Here is a 20,144-nt window from a genome sequence, read left to right on the forward strand (position 1 = left end):
ACAAATAGAAATATATAAATTATACATGCATGAATATTGCGTAATTTTTTAATACAAGTTCCAATCACACATTTCTGCTTCGTGATAATGAGACAATTTTTCGTTCACTCTGCATTTTATCTGACTGCTTCGTTTGAAACATTTATGTTAATACGGTTCTCCGAGAAAAAAAATATATAGATCTCATACCTGACAAAGATGGCGATGATTCGTTGGCGATAATAAAACACAGGATAGAAAGGGTTGTAACACGAAAAAGTGTTTTATTTATATACAATATTTACAAAGGCGTAGTGTGAATCAAGTGGCTATATAAATGACTTTGGTACGCTTGAACGCGTGCAAAACGTGGCACAAGCGTGTGACTCCTCTCTCTTTCTCTTTCTCTCCCTCGTCTCCCTGCCTCCCAGCCTGCATCAGCCATGGTCCAGGGGCCTCCTATACCCTGTTGAACGATGGTCGACGACCCGGAAGTTAGGCGATGCAGCAGACGTCTGGATCTTCTCGTCCATCCGTCTAGACTGTCGTCCGCCCACTTCTCTTAATGTCCCAGCCGGCGTTTGACCCTTAAATGCAGCTCTCCTGAATGCTCCTGCTGATCGTCTCCGAGTGCGGCCTTTGGAGACTGTAGAATGTAGTCTGAATAGACGGAGACGAAAATAAAGTGAGGAAACTCGAAAGAGTAAACGACTTCGGGAGAAGAAGTCGATTGACTGTAGAAAATAAAATTATCGTCGCAAAAGCGAAGAATCTCGCTGATCAAAAAGCAGAGTCGGCAAACAATATAAGATTTGCATTTCCGTGGTTATCTTATACAAAAATTTACAACAAAATTATTCGTCTGTTAATTGTTTACCGTTGCTAAAGTAACTGCTTGTAAAAGTTTCATTTTGAATTTACACCGAGAAAAGCCGCGGCGAAGCTTTCATACACCGTGATACCCGTCGCCGATACGACATCATTGCCGGGTTAAATCGAATTTGGAAGATATTTGTCTAGAGTTTAAAGTTGGAAGACCTGTCTCTCCCGGTGGAGGTATACGGTATCACTTAGAAAAATGTAGAAGCTACGACCGGGAATTGAATTCGATCTATCCGCGGGAAACTTCTCTTATTCGCCAGACCAGCATAGAATTTTTATAGCGGGTGCTCCCCCTTCCTTTCTCTCTCTCTCTCTCTCTCTCTCTCTCTTTCTCACGATATTTTTATAATATTAGAATATGCATATCTCCATCGCACGAGCGATGGATCTCACGAATTTTCGACGCGGTGACTGAAAGCCAAAATTGAAAAATACGCTTCGGAGTAAATAAACTTTATTATAGTCGTGTCACTGTAAGATCAGTTTAGATTCCTCGAAATTTTTCGTACAGGAGTCATATTTTTCCGTAATATAGAGTTTATATAAGAAATTATTGTAGTACTGAAATTTCCGTAAGAGAAAAGCGCACTCTGCGACTTGTAGCGTCATAATGCATCGCGCGGAAAACATCGACAACATCGCGGATACCTTCCGAGATATTTTCGCGTATTTCGACACGATTATTATGCCCATCCGTTATCCGGAATAAGTGTGTCAGGCGCAAAGGAAACGTTCTCATTCGCTAAATCTGACCTGCAAGAAAACGGCGATAAGCGAAATCGTAAAGCAGACCGGATCGAATTCGAAAGTGGTTTTCTATGTTAGGGGCTATCGGGGAGCCATGTGCAGGTATACGCATTCGCCGAATAGAACGCTTTAGATCAGAGGTTCCCAAATTCCGCGGGGCTCTCCTTGAATATTTTAAAGATCTCTTAAAGATATTTTAAACGTCTTGTTCCATCTTTCAAGAAAATGTCGCGGTAGATCTATAGAACTGATACATACTAAAGCACGAAATTTTTCAGTTTAATATAATTCGATGTTTTTATATAGTATATTACAAGATTTGATTGCGCTTAAAATTTAACAAAATGCATGGTTTTCTTTCGTTTTGTCCACTCAAATTAGTAGATAAAAGAATAATAAAAGAAACTCTAGATAATCTACGTTTATGTATATATTTTTATCGTATTAACTTCTTGTCCTCCCCCTCCCAAAAAAAATCTCTATTTAACTTAGAGGCGTTCCACTTTTACGTTTCTCCCAAGGGGGCAGTTTTGCCGAGGGGAGGTCCGCAGTTTGGGAACCAATGCCTTAGATGAAATCGGATTACTCACGTTCGGCGATGCTCTCGGATAATCTGAATCTTCTAGGACGTCGTGGGACATCTCGCGTCCTTCCAGCTGACGTGGTCTTCGTGGCAGGGACCCGTAACGAGGAAGCTTTCTATCTGGAAGAAGTCCCAGGACGGACTTAGCGTCACTCGTATAATCGGTTTGAAGTAAGCCCGCGGATTTCGCAAAGTATTTTGAACTTCTCTCGCCGGCAACTTTAGTGGGCGAGCTTTCGCGCTCCTTTCTCTCCGTGGACGGCATTCCCCCGATCGTTTCTTACTATTTTGTTTGCCGAAGCCGAAAGTTCGCCGCTCGCGAAGGGGGATTGAGGAGCGCTTGGATACATCGCGTCGCTCCGCATGTTGCGGGAGGAAAATCGAGAAACCGCCCGAGAACTCTGGGTGATCATTAATAAAAAATAAATGACGAAGCATGTTTTAATCTTCCAAATAATCTGCCTTTGCTATTTGATCGGCGAATATCACGTTCGAAACTGGCACTGTTATTAAATTACTTTTGTTCAACTACTTTTAAACTTTATGGAACGTTGAATAATTATCGAGTTTTAATTTCAACGAAGTATTATTAGCAAAGTGTGGGAAGGTGTGTGTGTGTGTGTGTGTGTGTGTAGTGTATTTCATAATTATCGAGTTTTAGATTCGGTAAAGTAGATTTGAGGAGAGGGTGCTTGAATGCGTATAACGGGAACTCATTTGCCAAGATATCTCACGAAATCATTTTAAAGTACGGATTAAGTGTGCTCAGCCTTAAAGCATATTTGAGTACTTGTTAAATATTAATTAAATCGCAACAAAACGTTCCATAGATCTGAATTTCCGCGGAGGAAACGAGACCGACCTAGAATCGAAAAACCGCTGCTCTACCTCTTTCTACGATTTTTTTATCGCATATAGATTACCATATGTGTTCCGCGCATTTATATATGTATATGCATGCATTCCCATGCGTTCCGCGTGTATGCATCTGTCGATACGGTACGCTAGAACCGCTCGCATATTGTGAGTGCAATTTCCTTGAGAGTACCACTAACGCATGCTACCCGGTCTAAGGCGGAACGCGATATTCTTAAAATCCTCGTACAAATGCGCCAGTTCCATCAGTCTAAGTAGAAATTCGCTGAATGGGATGGCCGGTTATGCCCGAACGATATGCCTCCGGTCCCTCCTTAAAGGGACGCGCTTGTAAGAGTTGAATGTTAAATCTCAGCCCGATTCGAACTTTCGTCCTCTGATACAGTAAATTTTCTCGCGATATTTCGAAAACGTCTTACTAACGATAAAAACAGACAAGGTTTAAAAAAGCTGACGAGAATTTATTTCCACGATATTATAAAACGCTTTTAACGCTCACGGCTGGATTAAATAATCTACTTTAAGAGTCGATACGTTCGAGAGATCAAAAAAGAATGAAAAGAAATCCAAATATTCTCTTAAAGTTCATAATTTAACCTTTAAACCACTATATCGGTCTCACAAACCGCTATTAAAACGTTTATACTTGTCAACCATTTTCTTATTTGTCACCATTTAAATATATTTTATTTCTATTGTATACGAGATTTTTTTTGTTAACCTTCACATTAAAATATAGTTTTCTTTTTTCCCATCACAAATATTTAGAAAACATACATTTTTATTATAATTAACTTATAAAATTAGCGAAAGCATAATAGCGGTCTGTCAGACATTGTGGTTAGTGTGATTTTTTTAGGCGTGGTGGTTTAAAGGTTAAATCATTTCGAAACACTTGTTTTAATTATTTCTTATCTGTCTTTATGGAAACTCGTCAAATTTTTAAGCGGTTTAATACTCATTAAGCAAGCCTACCAGTTAGATGGTTGGTCAAGGCCGTCGTGGGTATGAGATCCGGATTGCCGTCTTCCTCCTCGCCCTTCCCCGCGAAAGTCGCGATGCTAGGCTGCTGCGGCGGCTTCGGCTTCGCCGGGGTGGCCGCGTGCCTCCTCCAGAGTGCCATTAGCACACCGGTCACGATTAATCCCAGACCGGTCGCCGTGCCACCAAGTCCAATCAAAATCGGTGACATGTCGGTCGAGGACGTCGATTCGCCTGTGAATGAAATTTCTACTAGTTCCTTCCCTCATCCATAAATAACCGTATGACGGCTGGCAATCTTTTTCCCAGCGATTCCCTACATACGGATCGCGTAAACCTAGACGCGTTTTATATAAAGCCGTATATATTCCTAAACCGTATATCAGTGTATTAATACAGAAAATGTCCACTCTGCTTGTTTATTACGGACGTTGTTATTATTGTTGCAGCCACTGCACTATTGTCTACCTTCTTGAAGATAGCATTCTATTGTCAGAATCATAATGTAATTTGTATTCTGGCTGTTTTTTTTTTAATGCTGGCTGCAGCTGTTCCTTCAAGAAGGAATTTCTAATAATTAAGTGTAAAAATAAGGACGCGAAGACATGAGATATCAACGTTTTGCACTTTCGTTGTAATATAAAATTGATCATAATTTTTTCTTACTTCAATCATAATCAATCTTAATTCTTATTAGGAATTCTAAAACTCCTTAAAAAATCAGAGCATTACTAACAGTAAGTTAATCATATCGAAACTCTGCAGAGAATGCAGTGCTTAATAACAGTTTTGTTTCATTAATATTACAGTTCGATTGCTGCTGATAAATTATTATTTCTTGTACTATTTCAAATATTATTAAAAAAATGTATATTCGTAATCTTAATCGTTATTTGAATAAATAACCAACATGTCTACATATCATAATAAAATTATTATTATCACGGAGAGAATTTTTTTTTTAATTTACCCTGCAAATAATGTTAATTGTGGGACAATATTTTACAGTAAAATTTATTGTAGTGCACAGTAAAATTTGTTTAAATACTATATTGTCCCACAATTAACATGATTTTCAGGGTAAATTAAAAAAAAATTCTCTCTGTGTATTCTTCGACATATATACTCTTATCAAAGTTATCTTCTAATTCTAATTGCCTTTCTCTTTTGAACTATATCTGTCTATCAATCCATTCATTTGACGAGGACGTATTTCCCTATCGCGTTCCACGACAAATCGCTACGTTCGCGCGCGGCGTACGCTTAAGATTTCGCGCAGTGGCTGCGGTCAGCCACGGATCAGACGCGACCGGGCGTTCCAATTTACCTGTCCGACATCCCCCGGCGGACTCCTCCACCCCCCCCCGCCCGCGCGCGCGCGTCGGCACGAGCGTAATCTGTTTCCAATTAAGGCGCGGCGCCCGTAGTCGATCGTTCTCGAACTTCGTGGCAGGTTGCATTACGGTGGTCTAACGCTGCGGCTGATTTGTGAGTCGCTCGTTCCACGCGGCGGCGGAGGCGAGGGAGGTAGGACGGCAGAGAGCTCTGCAGCAGCGGATTAGGAATAGCTCCGGCTCTGCGGGAACGACGCGCGCCCGACACCCCGCAGTCGTTTCCGCGCCGTCGTTAATCATTCGGCTTAAACCGCGACGCGGATAAGTGTAAGCGCGTACATCGGGCGTCCTGAAGTTACCGCTTCTCCCCTTCGACCGTGCCGTTCCCGACGCGGCTGGCTCTTCTGGCTAAAAATCTAACTGACGGCGGGTATCTCGATTCCGGAAACGGTCGAAAGTAAGATTTTTGTAGGATAATCGCATCGTATGAAGGTCGCACGAGGGTAAGATGAACTTTCTGTAATTACGGAGATATTGCACTTCCGTGAGATTTTATCCAAGACTCCTTGTACGCGATAAAAACGCGAAAATTTCAGGAATTCTCGCCGCAATCGTAATTCAAAAGTTTATAAGTGTCCTAATTTAGCGCACTTCGCGGCAACTGAAATCTTATATTAAGATTCTGTTAAAGTTCACCTGTGAAATTAACCGAAGATTGTAGATATCACACGCTTGCAGTCGGAGGATTACGTGGAGTAGTTGGAGAGGAGCTACCGCTAATCTTCGCAACCATAAATTTTTTAGTCAAAATTTTCTTCCGCAATCTTCAAATTTCCATCGCCAGACGTCTCGATTAATTAAATCTCGAGTTACATTTCTGTCCCGAAAAATTAGATACAAGAGTTACGACGTGACTCCAACATTAATTGTAAAACGCTAAAGTTACAATCTATTTCTTTTAATCGTTCGCAGTGCAAAAGCCATCGCGACATTTTCGCTAATGAAACTTTGACCGTAAGGCGATCGGAGATACGAGAGAGGAATACTCTTTTCCGGGGCACTCGACATAAATTGCGAGTGTCGTACCAAGAGCCTGTAATTCGATCACCTTGTAAACAGGTGTAGGTATCCACTAAAGTTGCGCGTCGCGTCGGCACGAGACGGAGCAAACAACCGGCCAGCTAATTTGTTTCCAATTAACAATCAAGTTTCAGTTAAATGCTAATTAACAAAGCACAAAGCGCATCTATTCCCCCGCCATTGGTTGCCGAGGTGTAATTGAATACGAACGAAGCGACGAGGGGACAACGTTAAAGGACGTCGCACCGTCGACGCGAACGCGCTCTCCTCCTTTCCCTATCGTAAACGGAGGGACTGCTTCCCTTTGCTTTGCGTTAAAACGAGATACTGTGGTATGCGGCCTGCGTCTCGATTGCGCGTTTACTTCCTATTGATATAGTTTCGACGTTCCACTCGACAAGTTACGGAACAATGGCAAGTCACAAAGCAAGTGTTTAAATGAAACTCCTCTGTTCTGTTTATGCCGTGTATTGAAATATAATTAAAGCTAAAAATTTGATAAGCATAAAGGTATTCTTAAATTTGATCAGTATTAAAATTTGATAAGCATAAAAAGATATTCTTTTTCCAGAATTCAATATTCCTATAATTTCGAAATATCATTCGACTGTAGCTTTTAATCAGCAAAAATCTTGTTTCTTAAATATTCTTTCATAAATTTTATTCATTAGTTCTGCAATTGCAAGCGGAGCTCGTATCAATAAAACTCCAATTCCCATTTTAATTGATCGCCGCGATATTTAACGTTGAAAGTCAACGTCGCGGTGCGCCGACGATTGGCGCCGTTGAAATTTTCAGGCGGGAGAGACCCGTGATGTATTCCGATTCATATCAAAAGGGGATCGTACATAATTCAGGAGTTGCATTCGCGGGCTTATCCTTATCATATCTCCGCGGTCGAACGTTTTCTGGGATTAACGAAAGCGACGATCGTTTTCGATTAGCGAGAATCGCGCCTCGCAACGGTGACGGGGGTGTCGGGAAAATGGAGGAGAGCGGACGCGATGCGGACGTGGCGGAGAGCAGAATGCATAATAATGGCTCATAAATTTTGACGCTCATAAATTTTACGCGAGGGGCCGACCGCGCATGTTTCAGCGAAACCGGCAACGAGGCTAGAACCCGGGGGTTGACCTAGCGCGCGCGGCGAACTGTTCAACAGGGATCATTTGCATGTCGCCGCCAGCGTTTCCGGTCGAGATAACGTCACGGTCATCTAAATTGAAGGGCAAAACTTGATGCGCTCCTTCTCTCCAAAATACGCGAGCAGGAACAAGACGAAGAGCGGAGTCGAACGTAAATTTGTCAGCGCGTTATCGTCTGGGAATTTCTATGAACGAACAGCTCCATCGCAGTACGACACGTTCTTTTTTTGTATAACGTACATTCGGATGAAGATATGCGCGATGATTTTTTTTTGTATTATCGCGTTCAATTTTAGTAATTTTTTTAATACGTACGATTCTTTTGGCCTAATTTATTTCCATATTTATTTGTCGATATACACGTACGTTTAAAAATGTGCAAATGTATAGTGAATTTGTGTTAACCAATTCTACAGTAATTACATCTTTTTGCACCTTCTTTTCGTAGAAAAAAAGTGGACTACCGGGCATTCAGAATTTGCGAGTGCGCACCGTTTTATTAAACCACGTTCGTCCGGAATCTTTTGTAGTTAAACAAAGCGGAACTCTTCATCACGGTAATTTCTACAGTACACACTTTTTTATCGAGCACTTTTTTTTTTAACAATGCGGAAGTTTATACAGCGCGGAAGTCGCTGGAGTGCGGATCCCCCGCGCAATATGCGCTATTTTTACCACCATCGTATTTTTGCCCAAGTTCGAATAACAGGCGAACGTGGCCAGCTAGGCCGATCGATAAGCTGCGATTTGACGCGAACGTCAACTCGCCGGGGGTTTCGGAAAACGGAATAAAGAGCCGCGCGATGAAACGAGGAAAAAAGCTTTGGCTCCAGTGCGGGCTCGGGGGTATCGATTCTATGCACTCAGGATTATTTGCATCGCGATTGAAAGGATTAAGGAGAGCTACTCGGAAATTTCTCCGGAGTTGTTTTCCATACACTTTTTTTCAGCTATGTATGTATAATTTATGAATCTTTCGTCAATCGTACATAAACTAGGCAAAACCATGCATATAGAAAGACATTTACGTCTTATTCTAACGCTTTGCCGCACAAAGAAATTGTATTGATTACAATTTATTATAGGACACAGATATTTTCAATAATATATTTGAACGTTAAACATTATTTGACCTACTTTTGGAGTCATTCCAATTTTAATTCTGGGGAAAAGGATGAGGAGCGAATTAAAATAAAGTTCGCCGACATTAAAAACGGCAGATATTATTCTGCGAAATGCCGGCCTATTTTCGGAGAGATTGCGCGTCGTCAATTGCCAAACGCTCTAAAATCATCGCGCCACCACGGCGCGGCGCCCTTTTGCGGCGAGGCGCCCCAAGTGAGTTATCTCACCGCTACTTCGACGATCATCCTGATTGCACTTGGCGAAAACTTACCGGTGAATTTGGCGACCCCTTTCAGGACGACCTCTATGGCGTACGGCTCGCTCGAGCCCTTCGCGTTTACCGCGTAAAGGGCAACCTTCGCCGGCCTGAGCATCTGAAACTCCCAGAAAGGGAGAGATGATTCCAGACGCCGTTTGCCGACGATGGCGACGAATTTCTGCGGTAGACCACCGTCGTATCCCTCGACGCAGGATATCCTCACCCAGGAACCGTTTATGTTGTAGGTCGTGCAGTTCTGCAACGGGTAAGGTCTGCCTGCGAAGAAAATGTGGCTTTGGAGATCGCGAGAGAGGGTACGTGATATCGCCGATTAGCTAGGGTGATCGGTCTTCAAAGGAAATACGTGTCCATTTTTCAAATAGGATCCTTTTCATCTTGCTTCCTCTCACATTCTAGCTTTTTTTATAGATATTCTGCTTCGAACAAGTGCACATTAAACAGAAAAATGAAAGGACTGCTTCGAATGAAATGACATGAGAGTATAAGAAAATGATAATTAAAATTGTTTAACTTTTATCAATTACTTCTTAAAAAGTTACAGTTAATAATAATATTATAATGAATGCTACTATTAGCATTTAAAGAATTAAAATTTTTTCTTTAAATTTTTAATACAATTTTATTTAGAGAAAATATAAAAATATTGACAGAAATTCATTTTTTGCGACAATTTATATATCTCGTGGACACCAAGAGATATTCTATAATTTTTATTGATTTTTTTAAAATTTGGTATCATAACATGCATTGTTTTATTTTAAAAAATCAAAGCAACATCAATTAAATCGTCGGAAAATGTCGTCGATGTTATTTCGCGTATTCCACAAAAATTAATAAAAACATTTATTTGATCTAATATTTGTTAAAACGACTATTGACAATAATTTTGTAAACCGTGTTGTTGTCATGTAAAAATTTAACGGCTGTATAATATCTTACTGTTACTGTAATCTAAATATGCAATTTAATGCAATTAATTCTTTTCTTTAACGTAATTGTTTCTTCCTCAGGTAGGTTTCATGTATTTCATAGATTATATATTTCACGATTTTGTTGGATACTGCCATTCGTTTAAGCTTTATTTTAATGTTGCATACCAGTCTCTTTCTTTTTTTGTCTTTTTTTTACAAAAGCATTAAACTAAATAATTTCACAAATTAAATTCTAGCGATATGAGAAAAAAGTGACACAGATCGTTGCGCGGGACGCGCAAATTTCGTTTTATTGCCTGCTGAAAATTACGCCGCGACGCCGCTGCGCCGGTCCGTTTTCAGGGCAATAGAATTATGTGTATTATCGACTAGGCCGGTGGGTGCATTAACCAATTCCAAAACCAACGGTAATACATAAACGCGACCAAAAGATTCGATCGACCGCCATTAACGCATTCTTTTACGGTCTTTTCCTTCCTGAGAAAATTAGAATATTATTTACACTAATTTATTTCAAAAACAATTTTATTAAGTTTTTTTTCTATAAGAACGTTCATTTTAATAACCGCGTCATATTATTTCATTTTTTGCGCGATCTTTTCGCAAGAATATTAATGCACAGTTTATACGCGTTAATTAGTTTTAATTTACTTAATTATTAATAACGGAATTGGAATAAAATGTAATATAAGAATAATATTATTTAATATATAAGAATAAATTTAGCTCGCTGTGTAATCTCTCGGTTATGGTTTTTAATTAACAAAATTTCCGAGTGCATTTCAGTGAAAAAAAATGTGAGTATATGAAACATATTTCATGATACATTTTTACTCGATGTAAGAAAAGATTACAGTGCACAGCCAAGATTTTTCTCATTTTCTCGAAAATGGAGAATTGGAGATAAAATAACCGATTTTTCTCTCGCGCGAATTCTCGAAAAGCATCGCGTTTTCGATAGACGTCGCGCTGCTGCGAGAGCAACACGAAATCAACGTGGTGCCCCGGCGCGTATGCTCCTGGGCCATTATTGCAGCACGGCTTCGCTGCATTTGTTTTCGTCGCGCATCGCACAATTGCTTTTGCCATCGCTTTTGCCATCGCTAATCTCCCGGAAAGTGCAAAACGGAAGAAAATAGTCCGGAGGGGGCTAATAGCACCGTCGTTGCTCACAGACGGCGGCTGCGGATTAAAGCGCCGGTTAAAGCGTTTGTTTTTCGTCATCTGCTTTATTATCCGTGCTCATATCGCGTATAACTCGAGGCCGCCGTTCCGTTTCTCCGAGCGGGGAGAAAGACGATAATTCATAATTATCTCTCGTTTCCCTTAAATACAAAATTACGTCAATTTAGCGAAAATTTAATACGGCCTTTCACGGTACGCCGTTCCATTATCTTCACGCCGCGTATTTTTTCGACAAATTCGCAGCCAATTATTTTTCGGTGGAAATTCCATATAATATTACCAGCGACTGTATTTCATTTTCAACATCGTAACTCCCTCTATTATTATAAATTAAATTAAATTAAATTAAATTCTAGGTAAAATAATGTTTCCTTAAAAAAATATAATTTTATCCATTTAGTTTAAATAGATAAAATAAATAAATTATAAATTTGAAACTACAAATATATTTATCTATTTAGTTTAAAGCTTAATTGATTACAGGCTTATTTAATTATTATTTACACTGTATTATGTATGTCACGTATTCTTTTAGTTGGACCTCTGATATTTCTTATTAAAAGAAAAAAGCAACGGAATAACTGGAGCAGTCTTGTACAACCAGCTCAATTAAGACCACTCGCTACTTTATTAAAAGTTGTTGCTCGGAAAAATATTGAGACATTTTGGCAGTCGTTGTCTAGCACGACGTCAGCCGCGACACAGTATTTCTGGTTCATTCATTAAATCGGAATTTATGTACGGTTTACATTTAGAGTGCCTATCCTACCGTTGTTTACGTCTACAAATTCTCTGGCTCGTTTCAAATTCTACCATCCTAAGAATAGAAGGCGAAAGGAAGCGACGACGGTTCCGGGAGACGTCGCGCGTTTACAATAAATTTATGACCGCTGCAGCTGAGTGCACTCGCGACGAATCGAGGTCGACCTTATCACTTCGCTCCTTTGCACGTTACACACGCTACATCGCGATATCTTGCTATCCGTATGTTCCTTGTTTACGATTTCTCCCTTCGGGACCGGCTTATGAGAGAAGATGTATCGAGAAATAATGGCACTTGCGTTTACCGTCTCGCATTATCGTTCCCCTCGAATACTCATGTCACTGAAAATTACGTTGCTGCCTCGCATTTGACGAGAGATGTTCGCGAATTATCGCTCCTCTGATATCGCTAAAGAGCCCGTGAAGCAGACAGCAATCTCGATTAATTTTATTTGCCATTTTCCGTTGTTATTGATATGTATTTGCATTCAATTCACTAAACGAAAAATAAGATTACCTCTGAAAATTGTTGTGTCTTTGAACGTGCAAAGAAGAGAACAATCAGAAAAAAAATCAAAAATATTCTATCCATAAATTTTATAATATCGACAGATTATTTATATCGAAGCTGAAGGCCTCCGTAGTATATAATTAATATCGGGTCAATACTTTGCGCAGGATATTATATACCCCGGTAACATTTATTCGATATCGCGAAATTGTCAGCCGGTATCGGCGCGGGATGTCGCGCGCGAGAAAACTGCCGTCCGGTAATTACGTAAGAAGCGCATCGGGTCGGGCGCGTGAAATAAATTACGCGTCCAATTACCGCGGGCGGGCGGGCAGGCCGAAGCGGAGAAAGTATAGTCCCGGCGACGCTGCCGGGCCGCGACGCCCGGCGTCCCCCACCCCCTCCCCCGTGGACCAAATCGATCTGGTTGTCCATCTGACGACCGCGCGGCGACGTCGGGAGCGCGCGAGGGACCACCGCATCGGGGGCCGCGAAACGGACAGGACTTTCCCGGTCCGCGCGCCGACGATCCCAGGAAGCGGCACGACGCGACGGTCGGCGACGCGACAGGCGTTATACCTCGTAATGAACATATTCAATTACGGTTTTCATTAAATTCCCGCAAAAAAAGCGCGCGCAACGCGACGCGGGCGAATCTCAACGTGGCGTCTCTCTCTCGTCGTTGTGTAACGTCGCTTTTTCTCTCCCTCTTTTCTTTTCTCCTTCCTCTTCTTAATTCCCGCGACCGTTTCTCGCATCTCGTACGGGGATCCCCGGATTCCCGCGGTCTCTGCGCAAATGGCGTGTATGTTTATTGGCATTACAGCTTTTTAATCCCTTCGTTGGAACTGTGTATTAGCCGCCCGTGTCTCGTAAGGAGGACTTATAATAATAATGGATTAAGAAAAATACGACTCTCGACGGGAAGCTTCCTACGGAAAAAAGTTGACTTCGGACCGACTGAACAGTTCACGTTTCGCAGCTGTTATAAACTTGGGTGCGCAATCTGTATGTTTGCAAATACGCGATCGATAGTGTTGAATTTTCGAAAAGCTAAAAAGGCTGATTTATAAATATTATTCCCCGGAGCGATGCACAAGTTACTGTGGTCGGCTTATAATATGGTTCTGCGAGTATTACGTTACTTAATTGCAAAATTAATTAAAAGATGGCTTTAATTATGGTGCTATAAACTGTTAAATTATTCGGATACAATAATAGTTACGTCCCCGCTAATTATGGATTAACATTTGTACGCATAATAACAGTAATGTACTGGTGAATACGGAACGGTATAACAATTGATAATAAATAGCAATCAGGCGGAACACGTATCTCGAATAGATAATATTGTCGCGCTCTGGGGAGTCTGCTCGCCCCGGCTTTCATAAATAGTTAAATACGTTAAACATGCGCTGCTTCAGCTTTAAACAGCTCTTTCGCGACAAGGGGTAATGTGAAAAATAAACGATCTGCATTATTCAACTTTCATGGACGCACGGGTAATAATTAAAAATTATTATTCCCAGCAAAAAATGCGCCGACGTTTCAAACCGACGAATGAAAAGTTTATGCACGCAGCCTGTGGGAATTTCTCTGTTTCACTTACAATTAATTCTCAACTTGTGAAAAATGAAACTACAAATATAATTGAGAACTTGAATATTCCAGAATAAAAAGATCTTTTAACTATTTATATATAAATTTCGCATTTTCATATTTAATAAAATATAGAAATGTTTGTTTGAAAGAGGACAATGTTTTAACATCGTGAAACGTGGAGTTGTATGATCATCATAAGAAGATACATATTTGAACCAATAAACAATTTTCCAGCAACAGAAGCGGAAGCTGCGCTATTGCTAGTTGAGTATTTGTTGTGCGCTGACAACGGATAGTTTATGGATTCTGCAAATCTGCTTCGTTATTTTTTTTTTACACATCCTTCGCTTAATGGTATTGTGAGTTGTACAAACAAATATAAATTGAAACAAATCAGTTCTGACGTAAAAATTGAGTTTAGCGAAAAGCGAAAACAAATGCGATTTGCACTGATCGGCAACGTGTACCATTTAGTAATGCTCGATGTAATCAAATTATTAACAGTGTTTATCGAAATGCGTTTAAAGGATGTATTAGGGATCTCGCATATCCTGTAATTCGCAAACTGTAATCAGTCAATTGTGCTACAATTAACTGATTTATATGCCTTCCACGTCATTATTCGAAAAGGCCAGGTACGTTTCTTCGGGATTAACAATTAAGGCAGAAAAGAAGGGGGGGGGGAGGGAGGAGAATAAGCGGGTTTAACTCGTACGAACCTGCGGCGATGACCTGGTAGAGGCAGGGTTGCTTGGAGTGGCCGACGGAGTTGCTGGCCCAGCAGCCCAGGACCCCGTAATCCGTATCGGTTACCGGGGTGTAATTAAGCCTGCTGGTTATGCCCTCGTTGGTGAAGTTGGTGGACGGAACGTCGCTGAGGTCGCCGCTGCTGTTGAAGGTCCAATGGAAGGTCACGTTGGTGGGGCTGGCCTCGACCTCGCAAACTAAACTTATGGTCTCGTGCTTGAGGGCGCCGTGCACCTCCTCGGGCACGTTGTACGGCGGCGGGGTGGCGTTCTGGTGCCTCGAGCCCGAGTTCAGCTGCACGTACTTGCAAACGGGCGCGACTGCGGCATAACGTATGGATTTTGGCACCTTACTACGTATTCCGGTCAGGGTTCCGCGAGAACAATATGATCGAGGTACACATAACAAATGACAAGGAGGCAAGAGTGTAAAAGGGAATACAAAACGAGATGAGTAACAAAATGAATACCAAATTGGAAGCAAAATACAGCTAGGAGCTTCGGAAAAATAATAGATAACGTTACGGAAGTTAAAAATAATATAGAGAGTATATATGTGGTGAATTTTTTTGCATCAGATTTTTAAATCTATTAATTTTGCTAATATAGTTTGAATACAGGAAATGTTAATTTTAATATCTGGAAAATTTAAAAAATAATTCAAGAATTAATTTTGACAAGTAAATTTTTTAATAGAAAGAATATTGTATTTTTCAATTATTTCGATAATAGAATATTACTACATGAATCTATCGATTAGTAACTAAACATATACTTAGTTAAATGTTCATTACATATTCAAGAGTAGCATTTATAATATAATGAATTTAGCGTAATACATGGAATAATATGAGCTGTGCGCGTGTTCGGTTAACCAAAATACATTGCGAGGTAAGTTACCGCATAGTGCAAGCGGGCCCACAATTTATTAAACGATTTAATTATTATATACCGTATGTGCGAAATATATCGTGCCGAAACGTTCACCCCCCGGTTCACTGAACCGACGTACATTGTATATACATATCTCTATCTCCATTACTGTCCCGGAACGAAAACTATATATAACTGTACACGCTCGTATAAATGGCGCATGGTATATTTCAAATTTCTAGCTTTTTCGCCGAGCTTTTAAATCGACGCGCGCGCGCCAGGTAAGCCGGGTAAGAAGTTACGACTTGCGGCAACGTATTTGCCGCCATGCAAAACTATACATGCGCCGCATTTCGGTGTGCCAGGCGTGTGGGCTAAATTTCCGAAAAATATTCCGCGCGTCATCGCGCGCGCGCACCGCGCGGTAGTGAAACATGCGTCGCGGACAAGAAATTCAGCTTTGCGCGATTTCCTTGCATAAAACATTATATATTATACGCGGCTGCGGGGAGCCCGGTTCACCGACGAGAGATCGATAACTGTCCCCTTCTCCCCATCCCCCCCCCGGTGCGGGGGGGGAGCGGGGAATGGCTCTTCCGCGAACGTAAAACCGACCGTTTTATTTATACTTTCCGATACTGCAAAATCGGAGCGCAGGGATTTACGCGACGGCGCGGATATTCCGTGAAATATCGGCGACGTCGGCGAAGTGGTAGCGACCGCGATGTGGTCAGCCGCGAAGGTAAGAGCCGCGCGGGGGAAGGCGAGCGCGCTAAATCGCATCGATCGGCGTTTCGACCGCGTACCTTAACTTAACTCCTCGCCATTTTTGTTTCTTGAACCTTTCCTCGATATATCATGTACCCTCCAATCTTGAGTCTAGCCTTCTAAATTTTTTATTTTGCAAAAATAGAATCCTAAGCCCCCCCTCCCCCTCCCAACCCTCGAATAGCGACGAGAGAAACTGGCGGCGCAAAACCGCCAGTTCTACTAGCGGCGTTCCACATCGTGGCAAGTGCCATGCCACCGAGGCCATTAACCGGAAGCTTTCACGAGGGTTTCCACGTTCTCTCTCTCTCTCTAACTCTCATCGTGGAGCAAGAACGCGTAAAACATACTTACACATAACCTCAAGATTGACTACGTTGGACTTGGCGCGGCCCTCGACATTCGCGGCCATGCAGGTGTACCCTCCGGCGGACTCTCGAGTTATGCTCTGCAGCACCAGCGAGTGGTCCGAGAGCACCACGCCGGCGGTGACGTTGTGATGCAGCTCCTCCTTCTGGAATAAGCAAACGAGGAACGGGTATCTGAGCGTCAAAGAACTGCCATGTCACGCGCGCGTGGAAACAGCGCAAATCCACGTAACATGATTTAATGTTTGAATAACATTAATTAGAGTTACGTATACAATATTCTGCTGAACAACGCGATCTGCCTCTGGTTCAACCTGAGCCAATTTTAGAGCCAACTCGGGATCTATCTGGATCAGCCCGCAGCCCGAGTCTGACAAGTTTGAAAGGCACATCTGTGTTTTGCTCGAATAATTTAATACAAATCACGAATTATTTAGAGCAAACGTACGAGTCCGCTGATCCTGGACTCTATAGGAAGAAATTTAGAACGCGATCCCGTCGAATATTAATGCGCCAGAAATGTCCGCAAGATTATTGAATAGCAGACGAGGCATCGCTAATTCGTATCTCCGCGCGCGTTCCTCCGCGTCAAATTCGCGTGAGACCGAACCGCCGGGGCTCTCATTGTTGCCCGTCGCAAATAAACAAATTTGTCTTAGTCTTGGCATTCAGCGCCACTTCCGGTTCGGCGAAGATCGTGTGCCGTTGCTTCCAGGAGGAAACAACCGCGGCCCGCTGCGGGTTGTCGTCCGCTCGAGAAGGTCGGACAAAGGGAATTTACGATGTACACTTGTCCTCCCTCTATCTTCTCTCGTTCCTATTTCTTCTCCCGCATTTTCTCTCTATTTCTCTCTCTCTCTCTCTCTCTTTCTCTCTCTTCTCTCTTCTTTGTAGGACAATTTCGTCGGTACTTTCGTCCGGGCTTTATCGCTTTCCTTTCTCGTCTATCCACGCCCTTTCTCTTCATCTGTCTTTATCATCGCTTTCTTGCGATTCGCCGCTTTACCCTTCGTCTTTTTGTCTGAATCCTGTCGCGTGTAGGACATCGTAAAAGTTGCAAGTGCATTCTTGGCTGGCAACCCTAAGAATTTGGGACGCGATTCTTTCCCCGACAAAAATTGAGAGCAACACTTCTTTATAGTCTTGTGATTCCCGACATTAAATATTTTGTTAACGAGTTTACACGTTAAAATTATTCGTAAAAGGTAATTTATGAAATTAATTAAAAATGTTTATTTACAGAATTTTGTTTATCTGTTTGAAATATCGACAAGTTTCTTTTAACTTCCGATCGTTTACAAATTACTAATATCGCGATATGTTCGTGCGATCGTTATTCCTTTCGGAGTTTGTTTTTTCCTTTTACATTATTTATATACGATGCATCCGGAAAACCCCGCGTGTAATTTTTTAACCTTCTATTTTTAATCTTTCTAACTGCGTTCTTTCCCACACATACGGGATCGAGATGCAACTCGTTGTTGTTTCTCCAACATTCGAGGACGATAGCGCGATATCCGCTTTGCGCTTCTCCCCGGCGCGGATTTACATTGCGCGAGAGGAAAATTCCGCTCGGGCGGAAGAATCGGTGCGATTGCGATGCAAAATATTTGCACGCTTTAAATCACGAAGTCCAGATAACGCGCGCGTTTTTTCTCCCTCCTTCCCTGGGGCGCTAGTGAAAATACGAAGCAGGTACAATGAAAATTTCGCGACGTAATTTAATGTGAGAGTCTTGCTTATTTCGGACAGAATTTTCGGATAGCACGCATTTACGCGTGTAAAAAGATGCTTAAATACTTGAGCTTTACCGCAACCAACTTAAAATATTAAGCCACTTTTCCAAAATGCTAAACCATCCTAAAGTATTTATTATTCTTGTTAACGCAAACATTTGCAGAAGATACTTGTACCTTTGCAAACGTTTCAAAGATTAAAAGTTGATGCAAATATTTATGACTTAAGCCGGATTTAAGATAGATACACATAACGGTGAATAACAATCCTCCCCACGGGAAATATTTCCCTTCTATTAAAAAATCGATTGTCACGTAAAGCAGAAAAAGATTCACGGGTCTAAGCAAGATTTAACAGGATGGCAAAATACAGAATGTCGGTCCGTATTTGTCGAAATTAGTTCGGACTCCGGAAAAGGTTCGGGATGGTTCCGGTAATGTTTGCGGAGAATTAATCGTGCGCGAGGCTCGCGACTCCGGCGTATATGGATGAGATCGAACGAAAACCGGGCCGCGAACAATGTCGAGAGAAAGAGAGAGAGAGAGAGAGCGGATGTGCGCGGCGGCAACCGCGAGGGGAAGAGGTTTTCGCGCGCGTACGTCTCGGCCGCGCTTGTTTTAGATGAGTAACGAGCTCCGTATCTATTTCTCCTCGGCATTCTCCGCGGAAACTGGTACGTGCCGAGGCGCATCGGGCGCCTGCACAGCGGCGCGAGGCGTCGCTGCAGGATCGGGAAGCGATACGTCTTCGCGGGAGACAGTAGATATCGCCGTGCAACGCGCGCGGCGCGGCGGACGCAATGCGCATTCATGCGATTATGTCGATGTCTTTTAAAGCTTTGAGCGAGAAGCTGAGCTGTTTTTAAAAATATAGGCGACAATCGAGGAGTTCTCGATTTCGTGAATTATCGCGTGTGATTATGGCGAACGAAAAGAGTTGCTCTCAGGTCGATATAATTAGAGATTCGGAAGCACTAATGTAGATCGTGAGGTTTCAAGTCTAGAAAATGGAATCGGATTCAAGGACAACTGAGCGAGAGGAGATAACACTTTTTCCTATAAGATAAAAAAAGATGGTAATCTAGTCACTTATCTTGTATATATATTTCATAGTTACTTTAAAAAATCATACCTTCAGTGATGTCAGTACCTTGAACCACTCTTTTTTACAGTCGGGCATTCATATTTTTCGATGAATAATCCGCGATAAATAACGCGTTGTCAACGAACGCGAACTATTTCCATCTCGGAAACTCTCGTCGCGGCGCAAATGGAATTTCCTATTTCGACGACCACCGCACCAGGATGTGCGGCCGCCATCCTATGGGATTCGCGTGCAGAGAGGACTCTCTTTCTTTCTCCCTCCCTCCCTCCTTCTCTCTCTCTCTCTCTCTTCATCCTGCATGAGTTCTCGCGTAACACGACGTCGTCGTATTAGACGTTAAATATACGTAGCGCTGTGTCGGGGACCGGATGATACGAGCGCGTGCCTCGTTCCGGGACGAGCGCGGAATATATCCGCGTCACCGAGTATAATATACACGAGATCCTCCCCTCCTCCACCACCCCTGCCCACGGATGCGAGACAGGGGCGATAAGTTCCGTCCTCCACGTTCTCGCGACAGCGACTCCCTTTTCCTCCTCCCCCC

The 20,144-nt window shown here is 42.2% G+C and overlaps 1 protein-coding gene across 1 annotated transcript in view; it reads right to left on the minus strand.

Moving 5' to 3' along the window:
- Positions 1 to 236: 236 nt before the first annotated feature.
- The window catches only part of LOC105455485 (sialoadhesin-like), a 197,246-nt gene continuing 177,338 nt past the window's right edge, over positions 237 to 20,144 (minus strand). The window contains exons 9-15 of the mRNA XM_011698854.1: positions 16,746 to 16,905; positions 14,720 to 15,071; positions 13,835 to 13,836; positions 9,004 to 9,267; positions 4,043 to 4,282; positions 2,199 to 2,311; positions 237 to 639 (exon numbers count right to left, since the gene is read on the minus strand). Coding sequence (XP_011697156.1) covers positions 568 to 639; positions 2,199 to 2,311; positions 4,043 to 4,282; positions 9,004 to 9,267; positions 13,835 to 13,836; positions 14,720 to 15,071; positions 16,746 to 16,905 — 1,203 coding nt within the window. The 3' untranslated portion in view covers positions 237 to 567. The remainder of the gene's footprint in view (positions 640 to 2,198; positions 2,312 to 4,042; positions 4,283 to 9,003; positions 9,268 to 13,834; positions 13,837 to 14,719; positions 15,072 to 16,745; positions 16,906 to 20,144) is intronic.

The sequence above is a fragment of the Wasmannia auropunctata genome, unplaced genomic scaffold, assembly GCF_000956235.1.
Source record: "Wasmannia auropunctata unplaced genomic scaffold, wasmannia.A_1.0 LD335903.1, whole genome shotgun sequence".
Lineage (NCBI taxonomy): Eukaryota > Metazoa > Arthropoda > Insecta > Hymenoptera > Formicidae > Wasmannia > Wasmannia auropunctata.